General features: G+C 35.0%; 1 protein-coding gene, 1 non-coding gene and 1 pseudogene across 6 annotated transcripts in view; 2 read left to right on the top strand and 1 right to left on the bottom strand.

Annotated features, from left to right (window-relative positions):
• Positions 1-27858, top strand: part of snap25b (synaptosome associated protein 25b) — a 90408-nt gene that overhangs the window by 40730 nt on the left and 21820 nt on the right. For 3 of the 5 annotated variants that reach the window (NM_131434.2, XM_087288593.1, XM_087288595.1), the window contains exons 2-4: positions 10268-10397; positions 16571-16612; positions 24327-24375. In NM_131434.2, coding sequence (NP_571509.2) covers positions 10326-10397; positions 16571-16612; positions 24327-24375 — 163 coding nt within the window. In that variant the 5' untranslated portion in view covers positions 10268-10325. The remainder of the gene's footprint in view (positions 1-10267; positions 10398-16570; positions 16613-24326; positions 24376-27858) is intronic. The other 2 variants (XM_087288592.1, XM_087288594.1) reach the window with 1 other exon arrangement.
• LOC137488168 (5S ribosomal RNA) lies at positions 13796-13914 on the top strand (annotated as a pseudogene).
• trnal-uaa (transfer RNA leucine (anticodon UAA)) lies at positions 27631-27713 on the bottom strand. The gene has a single exon. It is a non-coding gene; the product is annotated as a tRNA-Leu (tRNA).

Genomic DNA, 27858 nt, shown 5'->3' with positions numbered 1-27858 from the left:
CTGAGAAAGAAGTAGCTGATGATGTAATGTAAGTTATGAGAAAAAATATGATTTTTGACTTTAATTGGATGTAAGCCTATTATAAACGCTTCAAAACTCAATAAAATAGTATAATTAGGAGACTTTAAACTTGGTTTATCTGAGCTGAGGTGATTGTAATGCACATTCTCCAAGGAGTTTGTGATTATTATCCAGCTTCTGAAAAAGATATTGAATTTTTTTTGTGTCCGATGACGACGAACCACAAAATGGCTTGCAATTATTTTTGAGCCCCCGTTCGCTATACACTCCTAAAAGAACATAAAAGCGTAATTCATTTTTCATGCGCCGCACTCGGGCGCTGGGTTATGGTCATGAAACATTAAATATCTGGCTAGTCATGAAGTAAAAATAGTTCTGAACTCAGTGCTCACAGCCGACGGTAGATTTCAGTCTGCCATGTAGAAATCAGTCTGCATAGCACATCGTCGTGAGCATGACCTCGGCGTCCTCACACATTATAAAATCACAATGACAAACTTTACTGCAGGCTTTTGAGTTGCTTTTACATTTAGCTTCCTTTCTGAGCGTCGTTTCTTTTTTTAATGTATTTTAGATCATCTCCTTAAGCAGTCCGTACACCTTTATGTTCTGTCGTAAGCTTAAAATGAGCTTAGAAATGAGATGTTGCTCTCTCTGAACATAATTGGCACTTGAGGAGTCTTGACGATTTCTTTTCAAGGCGTTGCATTGCCAGTGTGATGTTGAAAGTGTGAGACATAGCATTTTGAGCTTTCCTCTCGAATGATTCTTTTATAACAGCGTCTAAAGAAAGAACTGGAATTAAAAAAAAAAAAAAAAGAGCTTTAGAGGATGACAGCAAGTGGGAATCGTAATACCATATGTGCTCCATATAGACTGACCTATTTACATAGCAATACATATGTTTCTTGTCTTGCCATGCTGCAGATGTGCAAATATTAACATGCATTTTAGATCATTCAGACTCAAGGATTCAATTTCTGTCTCGTTAGCCATATTCAAGATGTTTTGCATTTGGATGTTTTGAGCTTGAATGTTAAATAGTGGCTTTGAAATTATTTACAAATTTTAGTAAAGAAAAGGAATCAGTTACTGTATGTTGAACTGAAAGTCATGGGTTTGCATTCAAACTACAGGTTTAAGCAAAATTATTAGCCCTAATGTGAAAAGTACATTTTTTTAAATCAAGTATTTTTCAAGTGCTGTTTAACAGAGCAAATACATTTTCACAGTATTTTCTATTATATTTTTTCTTTTGGAGAAAGTCTTGTTTTGGCTGGAATAATGTTTTTTTTTTCAATATTAGCCCCCTTGAGAAATATATATTTTCAACCACTGTTGTCCAATGACCTGCCTAACTAACCTAGATAAACCTTTAAATTGCACTTTATAATTAGTAAAATATTCTATATTGTAAAATTGCTTACTCCCAAGGCCATTTTATATCGAAGTTGATATTTAGCCACACCATATTGGTGTTTTGTATCATCTAGTTTTTATGAGGTGGGTTGTTAGCCTAATGCTCAACCCCCAACCTGGAGGATGGTTCGAGCCTCGGTTTCCCCCACAATTCCAAAGACATGCGCAAAAGGTGAATTGGGTAAGCTAAATTATCTAGAGTGTATGAGTTTTTCCCAGTGATGGGTTGCAGCTGGAAGGGCATCCACTGCGTAAAACATATGCTGGATAAATTGGTGGTTCAATCCACTGTGGCAACCTCAGATTAATAAAGGGACTAAGCTGAAGGAGAATGAATGAATGAAATCCATTGTAACTTACGGTTGAGTTGGCTTAATGTATTGTTGATAATTATGTGCATAACTAATTTACCTAATAATTTTACGACAACATATTTACTTACTTTTTAAGTAAAGTCAATTAATCACTTTAAAAGCAATGGGTTTACTTACTTAAAGTAAAGCAAACTAATCGCTGTTTACAGCACTCGAAAAATGATTTTTGCATCTTGTTCAAACTACTTCATTAAAATAAGCTGAAACAACACAATTCTGGAGATGTTTATGGGACAAACTTATTGTTTTATGTTCAATCCACTTAAAAAACATGAAAAATAGCTGTTTGGACAGAGCTGTGTGTAGGTAAAGTGTGTCCTCAGTCATATTGGAGTAATAAAAAGAAAATACGTCTCTTTTTTTCTAACATTAAAATAGGATTTAACTCCCTCCCATTTTGAGGCCTACCAAAACATGACGTAAATTCGATTTGATTGACAGCCGCATATTAACATGTCTCCATAGTAACGCGTATAATCATATCAACAAGACAGGACGTGCACAAAGCAACTGGGATTAAAAGATCTGTTCAGCTCACTGTGTTCATCAATCATCATCAAATGTGATCAAGAATGAGTTTTACAAGTTTAAAACATTTTTAAAACAGGGCATGTTTGTAATGAATTACTGGGATTTTACCGATTTTACTATATCATCACAGCCGTGTATCAGTGCAATTATAAAAGAAGACAACTCAATCCCTGTTTGTAGACCGTGAATCAGGTTTATTTTGTACATTAACATAACGGATATCCATACAGCAGAGGATATTAACATGTATTCTGTCACATTTGCTGTGCAAAAACCATGAAAAGTTTGTGCGTGTGTGAACTACATGGGAAAACTAGGTTGCTGTTGGAAGTGGTGTTCAGCAGGGGGTGCTCAACCTGTGGTCTGTGAGTCCTAATGCCCCAGTAAAAGTGAAGGAGACACTACACTGTCAGGGGCCACTGTCTTTCGGATGAGACGTTAAACTGAGGTCCTGACTCTTTGTGTCTCGTAAAGAGTAGGTGTGTAACCACCGGTGTCCTGGCCAAAATTCCTCAGTATTCCCTTACTTATCATGGCCTCCTAATCATCCCCATCCCCTGAATTGGCTCTATAACTACCTCTTCACTCCACCACCAATAGCTGGTGTGTGGTGAGCACACTGGAGCCGTTTTCCTGCGGCTGTCGTCACATCATCCAAGTGGATGCTGCACACTGGTGGTAATGTGGAGAGACCCCCCCGCCTCATGATTGTGAAGCGCTTTGGGTGTATGGCCATACACAATAAATGCATTATATAAATACACACATTACATTACATTACAAACTTGTAAGGTTGTTGTGTGTGACACCTTGCAGAAAGACTTGAATTAACTCCACAACAAATACATCAAATAATCATTGGGAAAGTTCTTACTGTAGCATTTCTCACCAACATTGTGTGAGATATGCTTTCTTCATGTCTGTCACTGTGCTGTGTATCTGACGCAGCCGAGGTGGAGATTGAGGCTCACTCTGGCAGGCACGTGGGCAGTATTAAAGCCACAGGCAACAAAACAACTACATAGTGTTCAAAGCAGAAAATTACAATATTAATAAAGATAATCTGATATGTGTTTTAAGGTGAAACTTTACAGACACATTCTGGAGACACAAAAGACTTCTCTTAAATCTTGAAAAAAGGGTAAAATAGGTGCCCTTTAAACTAACTTAATTGATTTGTGTTGGGACAACATGAATGAATTGTGTGGAACCCTGCATTGTTTTACAGCAGGGGTCTCAAACTCGCGGCCCGCGGGCCATTTGCGGCCCTCAGTGCAATATTTTGTGGCCCGCGCCGAACGCTGTACTCTGACAGAATCAGCGGAGCGGGGAGAGAGAGCGCTCCCCGCTCCGCTGATTCTATCCGTACACAGCGCGCTTGTCACTCAATGCGCGTTGTCGCGCGCGTTCTGATCAGCTGTGTTGTCGCGCGCATACTCAAGAGCGGTGTTATCGTGCGCCTACTGAAGGGCGGGACCGAGGGTGTGTCGTGTCGCGGGGGCACTTTTGATCATTTTGGAAGGGCACTTTCTATGCAAGACTAAAAAGGGCATGTGCTCTGCACAGGTTGAGCCCTATGTGTGCACTAGGTAGATACAGACTGGTACTGACTGGAGTGGGGTGGGGGTGTTTTATTTATACATACGCCTTTTTTTAGGTGAGGGAATGGAAGTTTTGAGTAAGTTCCCCCACTTTTTTCCCTAGGACTTCAATAAGTCAAAGTACAGGTCTAGACTTAATGATGATCATCTTCAAACCATACTGAGGGTCTCAACTGCTTCCGCTCTAAAGCCAAATGTGGTTCAGATTTGTGAGAAGAAGCGCTGTCAAGTCTCTGGCAGCAAGAAGTAGGCAAAAGATGCCATGTTCATAAGAACTGTTCATAATCTTCACTCAATGTTCTATTAATGTTCAGGACACTTCATGTTCAGAAGAAATAATTAAAACTGTTAATAATGACATTTGAGGACTTTTTTTTTGTGAAATCCCTTATGCGGCCCAGCCTCACCCAGACTTTGCCTCCTGCGGCCCCCAGGTAAATTGAGTTTGAGACCCCTGTTTTACAGTGTGTGTATATTTTGCACTGTTTTTCTTATTATTTTAAGGAATTAACAAGACAACTTTATATTAATATTCATAATACTACAAATTAGTGTTGTCATGATACTGGAATTCGGTACCAATCGGTACTGAAATTTTAAACACGTCAATTTCCCAATGGATCATTTTAAAGCTGCGAAGATCAGACGATTCATCAGCAGATCGCTCTTACGTCAGATTATAGACATAGCAGCTGATCTTTACGGCTTTAAAACGCTCCAGTGTTGGAATATCAATCACAATCTCACAGCAATTCGTAACTTTTTGATTTAGTGGCTAATTCGTATAAATTCGTACAATCTAAATTATACAGTTTAGTACGATTTGCTCATCACCCAATGACGGTTGGGTTTAGGGGTGGGGTTAGATGCCACGCCTCCTTTAAAAATTGTACAATTTGGTACAACTCAACTCGTATGAATTCGTACGAATTAGCCACTAAACTGACAAAACATAATATACTTACTATTTCTCGTGAGATCAGGCTGGAATATCTGTTGTTACACACATATGACCTTCACGGCCAATCACAACTATTTCTATTGAGCACAGAAACACAATGGCAAATCAGTGGTATTTAAGAATGTGCTTAACATTTCTCAAATGATAGCAGGAAATGGACGTGTTTAGTTTTAGGACTGATTGAAACCGAATTCCAGTATCATGACAACCCTACTACACTGGTACTTTATTGCACAGGTCACTACAAGTAATTCAGAAAAACTATTTTAAATTCACAATGCATTCAAATGCATTACAAGGCTGTTGATAATTCGGCTATTTTCAATGTAGAACAAAAGAGAGATATTAAATCAGAATAATGAAAGCAAGTAGACGCAGCATGTCACAGATCACCTCGACGCTCTGTTTGAATGTGATTCTTTAGTTAATCTAATTGTCTTGTAATAGAGAAGCGAGTTAAGTTAATTACTCATTTGTTTTTTTCTGGACCTTTCGCCACTGAAGCAGAGAAAGAAAGAGAGAGAAGGAGAGAAATATATAGAGCAGCCAAAGAAAAGAGATTCAATATCAGAGGTCTGTTGCCTTTTCCAGTTGGCACGGAAAGAAATGCCTAATGACAGGGAGCATCGGCAGCAGTTCCAGCACATTTCTGGCAGTGTATTTACACGAGTCGATGCCAACTTACACTTGATTAAAGTAACATTGCACGGACTGGTGGTCATGCACTCTTGGCATCATCATCCAAGCGGACAAAAAAGTGTCAGCTGTTGTTACTGTAGCTCATCAGTTTAGTTCCCAGATAACAAATCCTAGTGGAACGAGTGATTATAAGTGGTTTTAGATAGAAATGCATTGAAATTGCCTGTTTAAAAAGACATTTTATAACACTAAAGTGGAGAATTCTGAAAAAATCTGAATCTCTGATCAGCAGTGGGTAGATCAAGCATGTTTCAACGCCAAAAGATGAGGAATGTTAGGGAAACGTGCCAGTGCCAGGATGCCAAGATGGTGCCTTGGCTAATATTACACACTTGTATCCAATGCTTTTCTACATTTAAACTAATTATGAAAGCAGCTTTGTGATTTTACTCGGGTTTCGGTGAGAGAAAGTATAAACGGTGCATCAGATATACAGTGGCATTTTTGAATGCTCCGAGATCTTTGACACAGACGGTTGTGGCATATGCATAATTTCAGCTGAAAACACTTTAAAAGTGCCCTTTGGTCAGTTGTGCGATCGCGCATTTGGCTTTCAAGTCAACATTAAAAGGTGCTCGTGACCCACTTTTCTTCTGTAATCTGATGTATTTTTAGAAAATATGTAGGATGGGGGTTAATTTTGTTCATCGTATGTTAAATAAAATGGAAAAAGTGTGTGTGTGTGTGTGTGTGTGTGTGTGTGTGTGTGTGTGTGTGTGTGTGTGTGTGTGTGTGTGTGTGTGTGTGTGTGTGTGTGTGTGTGTGTGTGTGTGTGTGTACAGTTGAAGAATTATTAGCCCCCCTGAATTAATAGCCTCCTGTTTATTTTTACCCCCAAATTTCTGTTTAACAGAGAAGATTTTCTAAGCATAATAGTTTTAATAACTCATTTTTAATAACTAATTTATTTTATCTTTGCCATAAAGACAGTACATAATATTTTACAAGATATTTTTCAAGACACTTCCATACAGCTTAAAGTGACATTTAAAGGCTTAACTAGGTTCATTAGGTTAGCAGATTAGGGTGATTACAGCCTGATCTCATGGGGAAACGTAAGTATTATACGTTTTGTCAGTTCAGTGGCTAATTCGTACGAATTCGTACGAGTTCAGTCGTACAAAAACGTACGATTTAAAAAAGGAGGCGTGGCACCTAACCCCACCCCTAACCCCAACCGTCATTGGGTGATGAGAAAATCGTACTAAATTGTTTAAATTAGATCGTACGACTTTATACGAATTAGCCTCTAAATCAAAAAGTTACGAATTGCCGTGAGATTGTGTTGGTTATTAGGCAAGTTATTGTATAATGATGGTTTGTTCTGTAGACTATGGGGAAAAAATAGCTTAAAGGGGCTAATAAATTTGTCCTTAAAATGGTTCTTAAAAAATTTAAAACTGCTTTTATTCTAGCTGAAATAAAACAAACAAGACTTTCTCCAGAAGAAATAACATTATCAAACATACTGTGAACATGTCCTTGCTCTGTTAAACATCATTTAGGAAATATTTAAAAAAAGATAAGAGCTAAGAGATGAAAGATAATAATTCTGATTTGAACTGTACACTGCTTATAAATATATATATATATATATATATATAAGAGGAATTTATGACATGACATTTTCTCCATCTTGTTATGATTAGATTGCACAAATTAAATAAAAAATGTTTTAAATTAAATTAAAAACAGGGCATAACTGAAAGAAACTGCAAACTCTTATTAACAATGTATAATTATTTTTTTAAAGTGGAATGTTAAAGTATATATTGGCTACTCAATTCAACAGCACTTAATATTTTTACAGTTCGAGTTGTTGACTGACTAGTAGTTTATTTTTCACATTTAAACTGATAAAACACAAAAATTAAACAAATTGTGTGGCCAATAACAAATATTTTTATAAAAGATATTATTTATATATTCATTGAGAATTATTGTTATTATTATTAATTTTATTTTATTATTTTTTTGAAGGGGGCAGGGTCTCATCTTCCTTCTTTTTTGTCCTTGGCTGATCACATTGCCTGGATGTTACAAGTGAAGTTATTATTAAATATAATAAATAAATGTTCTTCAAAATTCAAGTCAGTTTTATTAGGTTTCTATTTGTTTTCATTTTTAAATTGCCATGTCAGAATAAAAACACTTTTTATCCAGACTGGAGTTATTATTGCGTATCACAAAAACAATCTCCTTCCTACAGCCTAAAACACATGATACTTGACCATTCGCGCTCACTGTATGCACACATTTCACCAATATTGGTTAAATATTTATTGGTTATATGAGAGAGGCTTAATTGATGAATCAGGGAACGATACACAACACACCAGAAGACCATTCAGAGAGTGGTTTTGGATAGTCACGCCTCCATTTTCAAAGGTTTGGGTTTCAATCCTTCTACGCTGAAACGAAACCCCAGAATTGGTTGCAAACAATTTATTTGGGCTGAATTTAAACAAATTCAATTTCCTAATGTTCAGCTTAATTTGTTTGTATGAATTGTTTGCAACAATTTGCACTGAGCCATTTGTTCAAGGTGAAGCATGTCTTTTTTTTTTTTCAATTTTGTGAAAAGGTGATGTCGCACATTTTCATTATGTGTTCAGTCTAGCTTTTAAAATGGCTAATTCAATTGTTTTTAGTGCATTGCTGCTGAATAAATACACTTTAAAGGTTTTATTTACAACAAAAATACTATGCAAGTCAAATAAGGGATCTTATTTTGTGTTCAACATAAGAAAGAAACTCAAACACATTTTGAAGTGAAATAAGGAGTGAGTAAATGATGGCTGAACTGTCATTTTTGCGTGAACTGTCCCTTTAAAAGTGCATTTTAATTTATTAAGTTCTGGTTTGATTTTTACTTTTGAAATGATCTGCAATATTTTCAGAAGCTGCAAAAAATTAATTCATTTTCCTTTGGCTTAGTGTATGATTAATCAAAGGCCCCCACAGCAGAATGAACCAATAAGCGGATGTCCTTCCAGCCAAAACCCAGTACTGGGAAACACCCATACACTCTGCCATTCTCTCACACACACACACACACACACACACACACACACACACACACACTCACTACGCCCAATTTAGTTTATCCAATTCACTTGTACCCAGGGTGCGAACTACACATGGGCGATCAGGGGGGGTGGACTTTTTTTGTTAAGCTTTCAGTGAATTAAATTTATCTATTTATTTAAATCACATCAAATTTATTAATAAAACGTATTTAAGTTTTTAGTGTTTTGAGCAATAATAAATGTATTCTAACCTACAGTAACCTGATTATTTCAAAGGTTACTTGCTCAGACTATGAGCCTAATATTTACTTACTAGGCCATATGCAGGAGCAGATTTAACCTATAAGCAAGGTAAGCGGCCACTTAGGACCCCAGGAAATCGAAAGGCCCCCAAATAAATACCTTGAAGTATAAATGATACCTATGAATTATATATAACATTGTTTTCTATCATATTATGTATGGTGAGGGTGTAAAAATGTTTATTTGTGTCCCCCACCCCCAATCTTGGACCAGTCCAGCAGTCAAATCAGTAAAGATTTAGTTATAAAAACAAAATAGTTTATTTATAACTGTTAGTTGTGAATTTATTTTTAGAAAACAAATAGTTTTAAAGGTTTTGGAAGATGTTATGCTTTATATGTTATTATTATTTTGCATTACGATAAAATGCAGAAAAGGAGATCGAGTGATATATGTATAAATTATGTAAAGAAGTATCATTTATATAAATATAGAAATATATATCCCAAAAGTTTAAAAAATGCATCTTTTGTACTTTAAAAAAAAAAAAAAAAAAAAAAAAATATATATATATATATATATATATATATATATATATATATATATATATATATATATATATATATATTTTTTTTTTTTTTTTTTATAAAATTTTTTATATAAATTTTTTTTTAATACATTTTTTTATAATTTTTTTTTTTTCCAAATCACTAAATCCGCCCCTGGCTATATATAAATATAAACACCTATTTTACAAGAAAACTGTCTTGTGACCACTTACGATATCCATCGCTGCTCTAGATCTGCTGGTTTAGACACTGTGGAATGATTCTTGCAAAGACTGATTGGCGTATGAACCATTATACGGTTTAAACCATTATAGGGGTGGTCAAATGTAGGTTTGTATTATCTATTATTTTAATTAATGATGTTATTAGTTAAGAGACAGATCTGGGAAAACTATTTTTAACCTAATTTATTAATTAGGGGGGTAAATCCCCCCCAAACCTCCCTGTAATTCGCACCCTGCTTAAACCACATGTTTTTGGACTGTGGGGAAAACTGTAGCTCCCAGAGGAAACCCACATGAACACTGCGAAAAATTCATAAACCAATTCTTCATTGTAAAATCTTTATATTTTTTGTGAGTTTTTTTGAGTCCTTAAACTGATGAGTTTCTGTGAATGAACCTGAATATTTCCACAATACTTGCACTTGTCTTCAAAGAACAATACTTTGACAATCATGTGACTTTCTTCTCTTGCTTTTAAATTCTGTTTGCTCATTGAACTTTTTTAATGCAATGCTGAACCAGATCTGTCTAAAGGACTCACTTTGGTCTGCCACACTCTAACCCAAAGCATTTTCCCTCTCTTTTATTTTCTCTAGCTTTCAAGTAAGAGCTACACTTTCCGTTTGAGTTGAGCAGCTCATCCCTCCATCCACCATGGCAGACGAGTCCGACATGCGCAACGAGCTGAATGACATGCAGGCCAGAGCCGATCAGCTGGGCGATGAAGTAAGTACACCTTCAACCTCCAGGTCTATAAATAACCCCTAAATACGACAGCAAGTGTGTATAAATAGACCCATCCCAGTGTGAAGGAGAATGAACACACCATGACTTCCAGACACTCGGATTCACATAGGAGTATCATGCATGGAAATAGATGCCAATTACATATATGACATACGAGTTCATATTTGGATTTCACATATACAGTTAAAGTCCGAACTATGTATATTTGTTCCCCAATTTCTGTTCAACGGAAAGATTTTTTTCACCACATATCTAAACATAATAGTTTTATTAATTAATTTCTAATAACTGATTTATTTTATGTTTGCCATGATGACAATACATAACTGGGTATTTAACAAGATGCTAGTATTAAGTATGCTAATATATAGCTTAAAGTGCAAATTTTCCAGGCTTAACTAGGTTAATTAGGTTAACTAAGCAAGTCATTAAATATCAGTGGTTTGTGCTGTAGACAATCGAAAAAAAATAAATTGCTTAAGTGGCCTAATAATATTGACCTTAAAATGATTTTTAGAAAATTAAAAACCTGTTTTTCTTCTAGCCGAAAAAAAAACAAATAAGACTTTTTCCAGAAGAAAAAATATTATAGGAAATGCTGTGGAAAACCCCCTTGCTCTGTTAGACATCGTTTGGGAAAAAATTGGGGGGAAAAATCACAGGACATCATTTTGACTTTAAATGTATGCAAATTACATAAAGTAAATCACATGCAAGTTCATTTCAAAATATTACACAAATGACTGCTTACATGTATTTTTTTCAACCATTGGAATTACAAATATGTGATTTTAAAATTGATATTTTTTTTCAACGCAATTTTTAACAGTTTTATAGCTCATTTCTACAGCTGGGTATTGTTCAAAACTCTGGTACCGATATGATAGCGGTTCTCAATTGATACTTTTTAGATACCTATTTTATCAAATTTGTTTTACATATTACATCATTATACAATACATCTATTTTTTATTGAATACAGTCAAACTCTTTAAAGCATAAACAAACAAAATGTAGCCACAAAAAAAGAAATAATTCACCTAGTTTGCCAGCATCAGTTTATTTATTTCAGTTCAGTTGCTTTTGTCAGATTTGCCGTCATACACACTTGGTTCACTAACACTGACTTGATTTATCCATATGCGTTTGTTAAGTCGTGACATATCAGTGATGTATGTGATACTGTTTCCGGGTCCAAAAACGCTGCTCATTTGAATAGACTAATTATTTGTTGTTGATCACTTTTTAGTCCTATCACACATTAAAGTGAATTTTATATAAAATCATAGTGTACACAACAGTCTCTGGACTTGCTGCATCACAAATAATATAAAATATTTAACAATTTATAAAAAAATTAATCACTTTCTAGCTATAGGATATTAGGCATATATATATATATATATATATATATATATATATATATATATATATATATATATATATATATATATATATATATATATATATATATATTTATATTTATATATATATATATATATATATATATATATATATATATATATATTTATATATATATATATATATATACATACTGTATATATATATATATATATACTGTATATACTGTATATATATATATATATATATATATATATATATATATATATATATATATATATATATATATATATATATATATATTGCGATTGTGATTTTACATCGAGTTACAGCGAATTACATCGCTTTGTAAACATTTATTATTAGCATTAAATGAGTCCAAACATCTGGTTTGATACAGCACTTGGACCCGGAATGATTTCACACTTAACAAGCAGATTGCTATTACAATTTGGTACCGAATGTACCTGGTAGTATCAAGACAATTCGGTCGGTGCCTAAAAAGCATCAACCTCAATATCTACCCTACTCTTTTCAAATAACTAACTTCTTTTGTCTTTTCTATGACAGTACATGATATTTTACTATTTATTTTGGATGATACTAGTATCCAAAAAAATACTTAATGACTTAATGACTAAAATGACATTTAAAGGCTTAACTAGGTTAATTAGAAAACTTAGGTCAATTAAACAAGTCGTTAGACAATAGTATTTTTTTCTTCTATCAGGAAAAAAATAATAATAATGAACTTAGAATTTGTATAAAAAATATTCAAAACTGTTTTTATTCCAGCCAAACATAAAGAAAGACAAATTCTTATAGAAAATTTCTTTGTTTCATAAAACATCACTTGTAAATTAGTTTTAAAAAGATAAAAGATTTCACAGGAGGGGTAATCATTTTGCCTCCAACTGTATATGAAGTAATTCCATTGGATGAAAACTATATGTAAATGGTCATGTTTGCAAATTTCAAAATAAATGTTGCATATATGATGTATTTTCTATATATAAAATCCAAATATGAACTTGTATATCAAATGTGTTATTTGCATACATTTCCATATGTGTATGTCATATATGTTATTTGCATACTTTTCCATTTATCAGATTTCTGTGTAGTGTGAAAGACAGAACATCTATAAAGAGCTTGAATAAGTCTGTTTTGTGCAAAAAAACAGAAGCATCTCTATATTAAGACTGCTCGTCTGTTTGTGAGAAAGCGAGGCTGCTGGCGATCGGGTTTCTCGCTCATCACAGTGTCTGCACTGTGGGAGATCTGAACTGGCTTTGATAGACCTTTAATCACACTGATCTCCTGCTGAACAATCACAACTCTGACACACGACGGCATGCAGGAGGGTTAACATGGCTGATTGAGCACGTCAGCTGAATCACAGTGCACATGGGGGAATTATTAACAGCGTCACAGTGCAGTGGCTTTTATGAAGGGTCAGTCTTTATTTTGTTAGGCTCTTCTCAGTGGTGGATGAAGTACATCGATCAAGCACTTAATAATTTAATAAATACAGCTAGTTTAATAAAATAAAATTCCTGTAAATGTCCATGTGGGATCAAATCTTTTTCAAATCTATTTTGCTAGCGCACATTGTTATTCTTTAGGTGAACAATTAACTTGTGCAAGGTAATCCACTGAAAAAAAAGTTTGTTTTAGTAATCTTCAATCAAATTTTCATCATCTGCTACTGCTTTTGGAGTGGCAGTCCTTCTGTCGATGTCTGTTTGACAGCTTTAGACACAATATTCTTAATCATGCCCCTCTTACCGTCTGCTATGAGGGAATGATTCATATAAAGAAAGACACACCCCTGCATAATATTCAATTTCAGTTGGAAGTACATCAACATGCTGAAATGAAAGTCTAAGCAACTTAGTTCATGCAGACTTTTAGTACAAGATTAACATATAAAAGTGCTTTTTTGTGATGTCAAAAGTATACATTAGAGGAAGCTTACATATTTAAAATTCACAAAATATATCATAAAATGTTTAGCTTACGGCCATACCACCCTGGGAATGCCTGATTTCATCTGAACTCGGAAGTAAAGCAGGGTTGGGCCTGGTTAGTTCTTGGATGGGAGACCGCCTGGGAATTCCAGGTGCTGTAAGTGTTTTGAATTCCTTTATTTAGCAGCTAATACACTTCCCCGTGTCACAGCTCTGCTGCTAGTATCTTTAGGGGCGACGCAGTGGCGCAGCAGGTAGTGCTGTCGCCTCACATCAAGAAGGTCGCTGGGTCGCTGGTTCGACCCTCGGCTCAGTTGGCGTTTCTGTGTGGAGTTTGCATGTTTTCCCTGCGTTCCGATGCTCCAGTTTCCCCCACAGTCCAAAGACATGCGGTACAGGTAAATTGGGTAAGCTAAATTGTGTGTGTGTGTGTGTGTGTGTGTGTGTGTGTGTATGTATGTGGAAGTTTCCCAGAGATGGGTTGCAGTTGGAAGGGCATCATCCACTGTGTAAAAATGTGCTGTATAAGTTGGCAGTTCATTCCGCTGTGGTGACCCCAGATTAATAAAGAGACTAAGCTGACAAGAAAATGAATGGATGTCTGATGTCTAAAAGCAGTTTTTAATTTTTTAAAAACCCTTTTAAGGTCAAAATTATTAGCCTCTTTAAGGTATATTTTTTTCAATAGTCTACAGAACAAAGAACTTGCCTAATTTCCCTAACCTGCCTAGTTAACCTAATTAACCTAGTTAAGCCTTTAAATGCTACTTTATGCTGTAGAAGTGTCTTGAAAAATATCTAGTCAAAGATTATTTACTGTCATCATGGCAAAGATAAAATAAATCAGCTATTAGAGATGAGTTATTAAAACTATTATGTTTAGAAATGTGTTGGAAAAAAAATCTGCTCTCTGTTAAAGAGAAATTTGGGAAAAAAATAAATGGGGGCTAATAATGCAGGGGGGCTAATAAATCTGACTTCAACTATATGTATATATGTATGTATGTATATATTAAAAGAACCACAACATACCACTTAACCAACAGCAGCAAGTAATGACATAGAGTGGGATACATCTTAAACAATTATTTAATTAGTTTAAGGCTTGGCTTATTTTACTCCAATAAGTCACAGTTTGTATTATAGCCCCATTAATCCTCCTTGTAGGGCTGCATTCTAAACAAACAATATTATAACAGTAGAGCAGCCAAAATCCTACATGGTCCATGTCAGGAGAGAACCATTATACGGGATAAGTCTGTCACCAGATCCAAAATTGGGCATTTTCGGAGACACCTCAGAAATAGGAGATAAATATATATCACAGGCAGTATCTTTGTGTATGATATTAGCAAAGAAAATAATATTACAAAATTGGAAGTCAGATTATGTGCCTGTTTTCGAAATGTGGGTTAGAAGCTTAAGTTTCGTGTTGCCCATGGAGGAAATGCGATATGGGATGATAAACAAACTAAACACATTTTTAAAAATCTGGAGCCCAATTATGTTCTTTATCAGTAATGCTAACTTGTAACTCTTTATAAGTGAGATTGGTCTGGAGTAAATCGAATTGTGGAGCCTATGCATTTCTCTGTAAATTATTTTTGTTTCATATTTAATTCTATTTATTTCCTTATGCTTTCTGGATGATGTTGTATTATGTTGTATCTGACTATTTGTATATTTTGTAATGGCCTTTGTAATCCCCCCTTTTTTTTTTTATTTATGTAGTTTTTTTTTTTTTTTTGTTCTGTTTATGTTGTTGATTATTTCTTATGCTAAAAACAATAAAAAGATAAAAAAAAAAAAAAAAAAAGCAGTGAAGCCAGACATTAACAATTAATGAAAACTTACAAAGAGAATTATCATTTTGCAAAATAAGACAAGGAAATAAATCAAATTGCAACTTTGTAACTTTTTCATTTTTGAGCTGTATGTTTCTAGAAGTTGGATATGACCAAACAGTCCCAAAACACAGCAAAAAAGGTAGCTTGTGTTGCTAAACAGACCGCAATTAGGATTTGATTCATCAGATATCACTTATATAGAGTACAAAACATTTTCGTTTATTTGTGTGCTGTTTTGTGTCCCAATCTGGACTGTAACCCAGCCAGGCGAGAAAATAATGGATGATTATTACAAATCATTTCGGTGCATGCACAATATTGTTTCTGTTTTGGCCCAAAATTTTCATTTTTGTGCATCCCTACTTGCAATTAGTTAAATTTACAAGATAAACATTTTCCATTGGTCTTTAAGAATGCACTTTTTTTGTGTAAATTTAAATTGTCTAGTAAATCTGACCTTTTTCCCTTCTTCATTTTAACATTGGAAAAAAAAAAATACCACACTTCACCTTCAAGCCCTCACAATGACAAGGCGGTGTATGGTTCCATATGATCTACTGTATAACTCGTCCTGATGGCTCTCTAAAAAGCAAATCGGGATCTCAATAATGATCTTTAATCCCAGCCTGTTATTGAGCGTCCTGTGGCGCTGCGCAGTCATATTTCTCCAGCTCAGACATATACACTGGACTAGAATGGCAGAGCTTTAAATATTCATGAGTGGATAATGCTATCTTGAGCTTTCTTTAAAGGAACAGGAAGGAAAAGGGGGAACAGAAATGGCTGTACATTCAGCTCAGCTTGAACTTGGCAGCCATTAGTAACGTGCTGTCGGAACTGATATTATGAATATTATAGCTTCGTTCCAACTGTGGTGCTCAACACAGAGCATTCATGTAACATTATGAAGAAGCAAACAATGTATAGTCACACTTGCTGTAAATATTAAGTGTTTTTTCTTTTTCTTTTACAGTCTTTGGAGAGCACTCGACGCATGCTGCAGCTGGTCGAAGAGGTGAGATATTAATTTAGTACATAACGGAAAGCCATTGTGCGTTTTCTTTTATGATGTTGCACATAAAATCTAAATTATTGGAGGATATATATTTTTCCTTGAAAATTGAATGTATAAGGTCATCAACATATTTCAGATTAAACAGCGGGGAAAATAAGTCTTCAACACGTCACCATTTTTCTCAGAAAACATGTTTTTAAAGGTGCTGTTGACTTTAAATGTTCTCCGGATGTTGGTAACAACCAAAGAAATCCATATATGCAAAGAAAACAGATCTAATTAGTTTACAAATTAAGTTATGCATAATAATTTAAAATGACGCAGGGAAAAAGTCAACACAGGCTCATTCTGAAAACGTAGTCCTGCGGACATTTCTAGAAACCGCAAATTATGTAGCCGGAGGTACGGGCGGTATGACGCCCTTCCTTTTGGCGCTTACCGGCTGACCGCTTACTTCCATGTGGAGGGCTTTCCCACTGCAACCAGTTTGTCCAGTTAGCTCGTCATGTACGTCAACAGACTTAAGATGCAGAAAGAAGTTGACAACCAGGTTCGAGTCCTGAGAAGAGCGGTTCCAGAAATCAGGTAAGACAAAAACAGATTCCAAAAATAAAAAACGAAGAACTGAACAACAGGGTGAGAATGTAGTAAAATCTGAAAATGTGGTAAAAATCAGATGAGGGATTTTCTTTTTCTGGACGGCTTTTGTAAACCGTCGGCTAGGTTTAGGGAAGTAAGCAGGCGGGCGGGTCAATCTGTAAAATTGGCTGTGTTTAGGGAAGGAGGAGGGTGTGTTGGTCGATTGGCTGGACACCCAGTCAATCATTCAGTCATTCAGTCATTCAGTCGGTTGACAGTGGCCTCTGGTGGGTTCACGTGAGAACGGCACTGGCCAGAGGCATTTGAAATTTTAAAAAAATGCACACAGCAGCCTCTTGCGGTTTCTCGAAAGCAAAAACTGCAAAAATATACGTACCTCCCGGGACATATTTTGCTGTCTCCAGAAACGTCCACGGTACTACGTTTTCAGCATGCGCCTGGGTTGGAAAAAGTATTGAACACAAGAAAAAAGGCAGGTGTAGAAAGGCAGTGAAAGCCCAGACAGCAGCAGAAATCGCTCAGTAGTTATTCAGCAATCCTCCATTGTAAATGAATATTAGCTGCTTCAGTCCAACATCTACATTAGCAGGATGATGAAGATGAATCCAGGGTGGACATTTCAGCAAAACACTGATCCAAAACACAGCCCAGGAAACTCTCAAATGCTTTCAGAGATGGAAAATCAAGCTGTAGAATGGCCCAACCAATCACCTGACTTGAATACAACCGAAAATACAAATTAAAGATCAGATTTGATAGACGAGACCCACAGAACCATTAATATTTTTACACTCTGTTGAAGTCTGTAAAAAACTCAGACCTGAGCAATTCATGTGACTTAATTCTCCATATGAGGGTCGTCTTTAAGCGGCCATCAGCAAAAAATCCTTTTATATAAAGTATTAAATACATTTCAGTAGTTCAGTACTTACACATAACTATTTTTTTGTTTGTTATGTTTGTTTAGTTTTTTTATGTCTGTATTGTTTAGGTTTTTATCAAAATCATGTTCAATTTCATGTCAACAGCTCCTTTAGAAACATTATTCCCAAGTTTGTTCCCCGCTGTATATACAGATAAACACCACCTAAATTCTCAATTTAACAGATTTATCCAGTAAGGTAATTTTGGGTAAAATGTTAAAATGTTTTTTATTTTTTTCCTATAAAGAATAAAAAAATTTTCCAATAAAAAATATTGTCATTTAGTCTTTATTCTTCAGAAAAAAATGTAATTGAAAATCTGTTTTATTGATATTTTTATTCCAACTTCTGAGGGTAAAACAACAAAATATTAATACAAACATTTGTTATTTTATGCCAAAAAATTTATAAATTTAGTTTTAAATTTGGTGTCATCAACAGACAACCACAAATCATAAATTGTCTTGTTTTTTTTTTTTTGTATATCTGTATAAATAATTTAATTGCATATTAAAAAGACACAACTATTACAAACTGTTATCACTAGTAGAGATTCTAGGTTGACTGTATATGAAGCGCATTAATGAAACCATTTTTTTATAAAGAGTTTGGTTTTCGTCTTGTTTTCATGGTCTTTGAAGGTCAGAAATGGAGACGATGAAACAGCACCAAATTTCCGCTCTGATAAAAATCAATAATGATTTCAGAGAAGCTTCATCTATGTGTTACTGATAGGGCAGCAGCGAGAAGCAGTAGAGAAAACCAGTCTTTCTGGTGTCTAATAGGGATCAAACACTCCTGACCCCACGTGTGAAGATGAAACACTGTTCAGAAAGGATGGGGATTTGGCATTGTGAAGACCAGACACCTGAAATTTTAGGTCGCATGAACCCATTGTATCTAAAAACTGAAAGCGTTTTAATGCATTTTGCCTTTTCCTGTTCACAAAAATTGTTTTGAAGACTTGAAAGCTTATATCTTTGAAAACTGATATGAAAGTGCAAGTTATTTAAGGAGCTACAGTTATATTGTGTCTGTTTAAACTTTAGAAATGTGACACAGACACAAATCAATGTCTAAAAAATTTGGAAAAGTAAAATATGTTTAATTTGAACTAATATTCTTGCTTGGGCTTAGCTATTAAAAAGGTGCTGTTAACTTGAAATCTAAAGGTGCTGTTGACTTGAAATTTTCCCCGGATGTTGGTAACAACCAGATAAATCCATATATGCAAAGAAAACAAATCTAATTATTTTACAAATTAAGTTATGCGTAATTAAATGAAATGATGCACTGAAAAAGTATTAATAGAAAGGGAGGGAGAATCTTTCAGTGGTTCTTCAGCGACCCTCTTCCCTTTGTCATTGTAAACTAATTTAATTAATAATTAGCAGGATGATGAAGATGAAATCAGGGTGGACATTTCAGCAAGACAATGATCTAAAACACAGACAAGGAAACTCTCAAATGCTTTCAGAGGAAGAAAATCAAGCTGTAGAATGGCCCAGCCAATCACCTGACTTAAATCTAATAGAAAATACAAATTAAAGATCAGATTTGATAGATGAGACCCACAGAACCATCAAGATTTTGACACTCTGTTAAAACTCAGACCTGAGCAATGCATGCGACTTCATTCTCCATACGAGGGGTGTCTTTAAGCTGCCATCAACAAAAACGGCTTTTATATAAAGCATTAAATACGTTTCATTAGTTCGGTGCTTTCTCCTTGTGTCATTTCATTGTTCTTACACATTAAAACTGTTTTTATTTTTATTTTTTTTATGTTTGTGTTTTTACCTAAATCTGGTTCAATTCCATGTCAACAGCTCTTTTAGAAATATTATTCCCAGGTAAAAACCTGACATGTTCAATACTTATTTTCCTCACTGGGTGTGCCGTATTTGTCTACAAATGAAGAGTTCAGATGCAAAAACCCCTGAATGACATTTGAATTTTTAATCTAATCTAAAAAATTTCTCAGACTCCTATGTTTAAGTTCAGTTATTTCACTTTAAAGGCAATTAAAATAAGTTTTTTTTTTTACTTTAATTTACTTTAAATTACTGAACACTCAAGCCTGAAAAAATCTCTTTTTAGATGAAATTTTAAGACAGCACTTGTAGTTTTATATGTATTTTAATGCATTTGAACTCTTCAAATATACACATTAAAAAAATCTCAATATATAAAAGGATAGTTTACCCAAAAATGAAGACAAAGGAGACATATTGTAATGTCACTATAAAGTAACAAGACTCTGCAACTAGAGTGAATGTGTGTGCTACTTAAATAGTGTGTGTAATCAGTCCTTGACAATCCTCCGGTGGTGTTTATGCAAGCAGTCAGGATAAGGAACGTGTGTGTGAGCAGAGTGCATGTATGAAGTTGTAGTCCAAGAAATGGCGGATTTAGAGTCCGTTAGCGCTTGTGAATGTTTTCCAGCGATCTATAGTGTTTAGATCGCTGGTGATTGTGACACTATCCCTAACCCCAACCTAACAGTCTACTTAGCATGTCTGATGCAATGTAACTTCAATTCAACAAACGGACCATCAAAATAAAGTGTGAACATAAATAACAAGGTCATATTCATTTTTGGATGAACTGTCCCCTTTAATATCTCAAATCATGGAATATTCTATATAAACGTTGTTGTTTTCTGCAAATAAAACTGCTATGTAAATGATAATACTTTTATTTAATGTGATATGGATATAGATAGAAAATAGATATACTAAAAGCAAATCCAGAGAACACAACCTCTGAAGAGGCCTCTTCATTTTTTTCAATACTGTCCAAATATTTTTTCTGGTTACAATAAAACAGCCCCTCGAACCAACTGCGCTGAACTAAATCCTGTAATTGGCTATCCGAAGTTGAGAACAAATCATTCTCCTCGTTTCAGTCTATCCATTGTTGGGAGAAAATTGCACACTTGTGCTGCTAATGAACTTCTAAGTTCAGCAGCGCCGAACAAATATAATGTTCCCATCTGCTACTTGCATCTGATTTCATATTAGGCATTACTAGTTTCCATTACGCCACATGTCACTTTGACTAAATGCACGGTCCTGTTATTATTAGTATGGAAATGAGTAGCAATAAGTGGTGATGTTTGATTAAATTCAGAACGTTTTTGCTCGCATTATTTCCCGTAGGTACTCGTCACTATAACATACTGCTCATTTAGTTAAAATAATGAGGTGATGCGGGATTCAGAATGAGATAATCAGCTGTTTTATTTAGGTCAATAGAGGGAGAACGGCGCGCCATATTGCGCACGCATGCTCTCATACCTTCACAGTTCCACCCAGCGCTCTGTTTACAATTCTGAACTATATTTAGCTTCATACTGTCTGCCACCTCACTGCCTTCTTATAATTACCTGCCAAACGCATAAAGCTCTCTTTGAATAATTTCAAGTGTGTGTGCTACAGTCTGTCCTGTGCTCTTTTTATTCCCTTTCTCATCTTAAATCTGACCTAAATCTCACTTCTGTTCACTTGTACACTCTAAAAAATATTGTTAAGACCAAACAAAAAAAATAATCCAATATATTCAAGTTTCGACAACATCTAACAAAATGAAGTTCAGACAACAAAGTTTATTATGTTAGCCAAATAACCTTTTCCTCTTCAATCAGATGCGTTTTACAGTACATAGCATAAACAACTTAAAAAATTAAGTAGTTTCAACTGCTTTTTTAATAAAAAATTTAAATAAATCTAGTGTTGTGTACTTAATTACCATAATTATACATGAGGTTCTAAACTTGAAAACTTGCAAATAAATTAAGTAGCTAAAATTGTAAAAAAAAAAAAAAAAAAAAAAAACGTGCATGTTTTCAAATTTACTGTTCATTTAGTTGCTTATAAGAAATATATTCAATAACATTTTCCAGTATTTTTTATTTATTTCACACCACAGTTTTTCAGTATTTTACAAAACAAAAATGTGTACTGTACCGTATAAACCAGGGCTCGAAATTGCGGCCATTTTGGTCGCATATGCACCCGAAATTTAAGCTATGCGACCTCATAATATATTTGGGAGCATTCATGCGACTGAATATTTAGGTTGTAGTGCGACCTGTTTTTTTTTTTTTTTCTAAAAACATGGTAAAATCGGTCTTCCCTGCTGCTATATTGGTTCATATTAGCTGTCAATCACTCAAGACTTTCCGCTGTCAGATGACAGGGAGGGAGCTTTTGTGACCGCAAGGAATGCAAACGGCTGAAGAGTGAAAAGTACACTGAATCTCGATGCGTTGCATGCACTGGGTGTTCAGCCAACACAATCTCACAGCAATTCGTAACTTTTTCATACATTTCCTTGTGAGATCAGGCTGCAACAGCGCAAATGTCCGCTAAAAAACCATCGCCAAATAAGCTCGCCTTTACTGAGTTTAAACTGATGCGGGTTATAACAAAGAACAGTATTGCGCCAGTGGTCATCGGGAGAATCCTGCTCTGCCCCCCTCATATTGTGCCGGCTGACTCGCATGCTTTTCCGCAAACACAGAAAATTCAGCGCGTAACAAGGCTGAGCATTAAAACGACACGAACCGAAACCAAAACTTTTGTTTTGCAAGAAAAGTGAGACTTTTCTTGCTTTCTTTTGTCCGTTCTTTCTTGAGATGTATAATGTTTTTCTATTTAATTACTGATGACTGCTTTGAAGCTTTCAGCATTAAATTGAATAATTTATTATAATATTTTGTTTGTTTTGTAGCAGAAATATTATTTATTAAATTGACATGCATATAAAAACAATAGTACAAAATAAGTATTTCTTTCTACAATGCTTTATTTGTATTTGATGCAAACCATCAATTTATTTTTCATAAAGTAACAGTAGGACTTTATATAGCAGATAACTTACGTTAAAGCACATTCAAGGCAGCATGATGATGAGAAATATAATTCATTATTAGTATTATTGTCATCATCGTCATCATTAATATTTTATAATTATTCAGCATTCATTTTGGAATTATTGCATAAAAATTAAGTCATCACAGCATTAGTTAGATAGTTGTTTCTGGTTTTTGTTAGTCCTAATTGATGGTGTTTTCAAATGCAATAAATCCCTTAATATACAATTTGCAGTGGTGCTCATTCATTTTTGGTGGGTGCTCCTAAATTTTTTCTGGTGCTCCTAATTTTTTTCTGGTGCTCCTAAATATTTCAGGTTGGTAGCACCGGTGCTCCCAAGTAAGAAAGTTAATTTCTAACCCTGTAAACAGTATGAAAAATAACAAAAAAAAAAAAAACCATCAGTGTGTGGACTTAAAAATACAAAACAACATTAAGTGCAACATAAAGAGTAAAATCTACTCTAAAATAATAGGAGACTTCATAAAATAATGTTCTTGAGGTGCAATACATTTGCACTGGGCTTCAGTCCATCAAGTTCAAGAAACTTCACAAATATATTTAAGTTCCTTGAGGTAGCTCAGATTCAGAGCATATATTATGCCTATCAGCAGAGCACAGCACCTTGAGATATCCATTTAGGATTCTCCTACCCTCAACCATGATGGTTTCCATCTTGTGGTTCAATTTCAAAGTAGACTGATCACCAATGACTTGCCTCGTCACTTGCTCCTCCTCAAATTCTTGTGTATTCTTGTGAAGCAAAAAATCTTTTTTGAGTCAAAAAACACTGCTAACATCAACTTTATTTACCAAGAGTAGCCAATATTCTAGTGAAAAGGAGAACGTTGATTTGGAAATGAAATAAAACTCAGATATCTCACCTTATAATGTGCCAAACATTCTGCCTAAAACTTGCCCGGACTTGCTTCTTGTTTGTTCAAAGGGGGAGGAGTTTAGTAATCCAGAACTCCATTTGTGTGGAAAAATTGAGTTATCAACCCTATTTCTTTGGGTTGCTACAACTTAAATGTTGTTTCAAACTAAATCACAGACGTATTTACTTTTAAAAAAGCCGCATTTTTTAGTTGATGTAATTATCAATATTTTCCTGTTGTGAAAACTTAATAAAATGATTCTGACAACTTAAAAGTTTTTTTCTACTATCTTTAATCCAATTTAGAATTTTTAAGATACCATAATGTATTAAACTATGTACTAGTAACAGACCTCTTGAGTTATTTTTAGAGTGTAGGCTGCTCTCATTTGTTTGTTATTTCCTCTTCTTTTCCTCCTGCTTTCTTGGTGGATTAGAGTAAAGATGCTGGTATCAGAACTTTGGTTATGCTGGACGAACAGGGAGGTAAGTTACGGCGAAAAACACAATATGGAATCATTTAGTTAAGTTGTGCAGTAAGTCATATTTATTTTCTTATTTGAAACTATTCGCCTGATGAGCTGTTTTGCAGATGATGCATAAACACAATTAAAACCTCATTTACGATCATAATCATCAGGCCGTCATGTCAAAAAAGCAAAAACAACAAAAAAAAAAAAAAAGAAGCTTTGAGGGTCATGTAAGAGGTAAATTGAACGATCGATGTTGCTGGTAATGACAAACAGCTCTCCTCTTCATCAGATGAAATATATCTGTGTACAATCCCTGGGGCGATAGATAGACTTTCCAGTTAGCACTATCTAATGCGATCCCGTGAACAGCATTTAGTGAAAAATAAAACAACAATTGCTTTATCGGTGCTGTGTGACTCAGCTTAGTCGAAACAAGCACGTCTCTATTGATAAATTAAGCCTTTTTAATGCTTGAGGCTTTTTTATTGTGGATAATAAGAAGTGTAGAGTTCTTTCCACATGCAAGAGAGATTTTAATTAGTCTGTCAAAGCAACATACAGCCCTTCCTTTCGTTCAGTTAAATTATGGATGCTGTGTTCCTCAGACTGCCTCAGGACAATCCATTTCCTACCTTAAATGATCCCGCCACCTTCATCGCCTCCAGTTTTAGAGCAGAACCACTGCACATCCTATTGGTAAAGCCGCTGCATGTAATGGTCTGCTAGATCTTTCAGTTAGCAGTTCTCTTGTCATATACAGGGAGCCATAAGAATGTCCTTTTTTAAACTATGTACCTATTATGGCTGGAGCAACCTGAGGTCAGTTTCACTCAAGGGCACAATGGTGGAAGCTCATTAATCACATTTCTAGCATTTTGAACCTACAACCTATATTCCCAAATGCATGCTATTGCTCCTGTTTTATTTACTGCAATAATGTACTCTTTTAAGGACCTCTGCAAAACGAGGTTTCAATAATCTAGAACACATTTGAAATTTGCCAAACGTTGGGTTCCAACATGAAAATATACTTTCACATTTGGTCTTGAGCTCCTCCTGCTTAATTTAGAAATCTTGTAGAAATTGGTTCTCAGAAATGCATTTAACAACCTGATTTCTCTGAGAAGAAAAAGGTGTTTTCTGCACTAATAAGTTTAAGATTGACATTCTTCTACACTCTCGGAAATAAAGGAGCTGTCATTGGGGCAGTACCTTTTCAAAAGGTACATATTTGTACTTGAAGGGTCCATAATGGTACCTCAAAGGTACATTTAGGCACTAATATGCACCATTGAGGTACCACTGTGGAACCTTTGGGTACAAATATGTATCATTTGAAAAGGTACTGCCCTATTGACAGCTCCTGTACCTTTATTTCTGAGAGTGTACCGGGAGTGAGGTTTGAATGTGGACATTTGTTCACTGGATCTAAAGGACGCACCAACATTAGGTACAGTTGCCTTAAACTATGCCAAAGCGCAATTGTCCCCCATCCCCTCAGCCTGCACACACATTGCATTTATACTTACCCTACCTGAGAACGCTTGCATCATCGATGATGCGACTGTTCAGTTTAGCAGGAATCGAAGCGCTCTCACTTAGCACAAGAGATTGCTTTAGTTATATCATTTTGTATTATTTTTTGTTGTTTAGGATGCAGTGACATGCAGTCAAACACTTTGACTAACATATCAGCCACTTTTGACGCTCATAAATTTAATAAAAGTCCTTGTGCTGCAGGTATTAGGGGGTTTGCTTAAGGTACAGCTGACATGCAGCGAGGGATTTGCGTCTTTAATAAACTAAGACAGGATGCATTCATTGAACAGTAAGAATGATTAATAAATTCATATAAAACAGTGCCCTAAAAGTTGAGTTGAGGTTTGAACCTAAAAACTCAGGCATCCATTAGAACTAAAGTGCAATGGTTATAACAAAAGGTCATTCTTTTTTTTTTTTTTTAATAGCATACAGATGCCCAAATACTTATTTTATATATATTTAAGGGTCAATTTAAATAAGATTTTTGTATAAAAAAAAAACATCTAATCACTATACCAGGAATGGGATTGAACCCACAAGGACATTAGTCCATTGGATCTTAAGTCCAATGCCTTAAACACTTGTCCATCCAGATTTGTTGTGTTTGAGCTCTTGAGTTCACAAACACTATAAAGTGGAGAATACGTTACAAGGCTTGGCGTTTTACTTGTTGCAAAAAAATCTGAAGTATACTTTTTGCCTTAAGTTCAACACCGTTATCAGTCCCTGGTTGTTGCTATGAAATTGTAGTTGTAGGAAATGCTTCTCAAATGTGTTAAGCATTTTAATCAATTGAGATTGCCTGCATTAATTCGTGCTGATGTTGACATTTTCAACCAGCAATGAGGTTTGAACCTAAAAACACATGCATCCATTGGAGCTGAAGTACAATGATTAAACCAATTGGCCATTCTGGATAGTTTTCTGAACATACAGTTGCTCAGATACTTCTTTAACATATATTTAAGGGTCAATTTAAATCTGATTTTGTATCAGGAGTAGAGTTTGAACCTACCTATGAGAACTTTTGTCAATTGGATCTTAAGAGCAATATCCTAATTACTCAGCCATCCTGGTGAGTAAAAATAGCTGTTACTCAAATATTAGACAGGCCTAGCATCCTACCTTTAAGTGGACACCATTAAGTATTTACAAACAATTTGCTGATGGAAATCCATCCATTATCAGCAGTGAGGTTCAAACTTACAAAGACATTAGTCCATTTTATTTTAAGTTCAACGCCTTAACCACTCAGCCATCCTAGTTTCCTGCAATCTTAGTGCACATGGAAAAAAAAACTGAAGTATACTTTGGGCTTACATTCAACACCATAATCAGTCCCTGGTTGTTGTTATGAGATTGCAGTAATAGGAGTTGCAACTGAATCAACTGAGATTACATGCATTAATTGGTGCCAGTATTGACATTTTGAACCAGTAATGAGGTTTGAACCTGAAAACGCATGCATCCATTGGATACTTCTTTTACATAAATTTAAGGGTCATTTTAAATCGGTTTTTGTATCGTGGAGTTTGAACCCATGAGAGCATTTGTCAATTGGATCCTAAGTTCAATGCACTAAGTACTCGTCCATCCTGGTGAGTATAAATAGGTATTATTCAAATATAATTCTTGTTTAATCTGTCAAAGTCAGCCTTGCATCCTGAATTTTCAAATGGACACCATTAAGTATTTCCAAACAATTTGCTGATGGAAGTCCATCCATTACCAGGAGTGGGGTTCAAACCCACGAGGACATTAGTCTATTGGATCTTAAGTCCAACGCCTTAACCACTCGGCCATCCTGGTTGGTTATGCTCTTCAGTGTTGAGCACTTGTGGTCATAAACTAGAAAATAGAGAATACTTCAAAAAGGCTTTGCTTTTGACTCTAAATGCAAGAGTCCAAATGCACCTGTAAAAAAATTTAACTGAAGTATACTTTGGGCTTAAGT

This window comes from Danio rerio, chromosome 17 (assembly GCF_052040795.2).
Source record: "Danio rerio strain M-AB ecotype USA chromosome 17, GRCz13ab, whole genome shotgun sequence".
NCBI classification, from domain to species: domain Eukaryota; kingdom Metazoa; phylum Chordata; class Actinopteri; order Cypriniformes; family Danionidae; genus Danio; species Danio rerio.
Note: the sequence above shows the minus strand (reverse complement) of the source record. Positions and strands in the feature narration are given on the sequence as shown.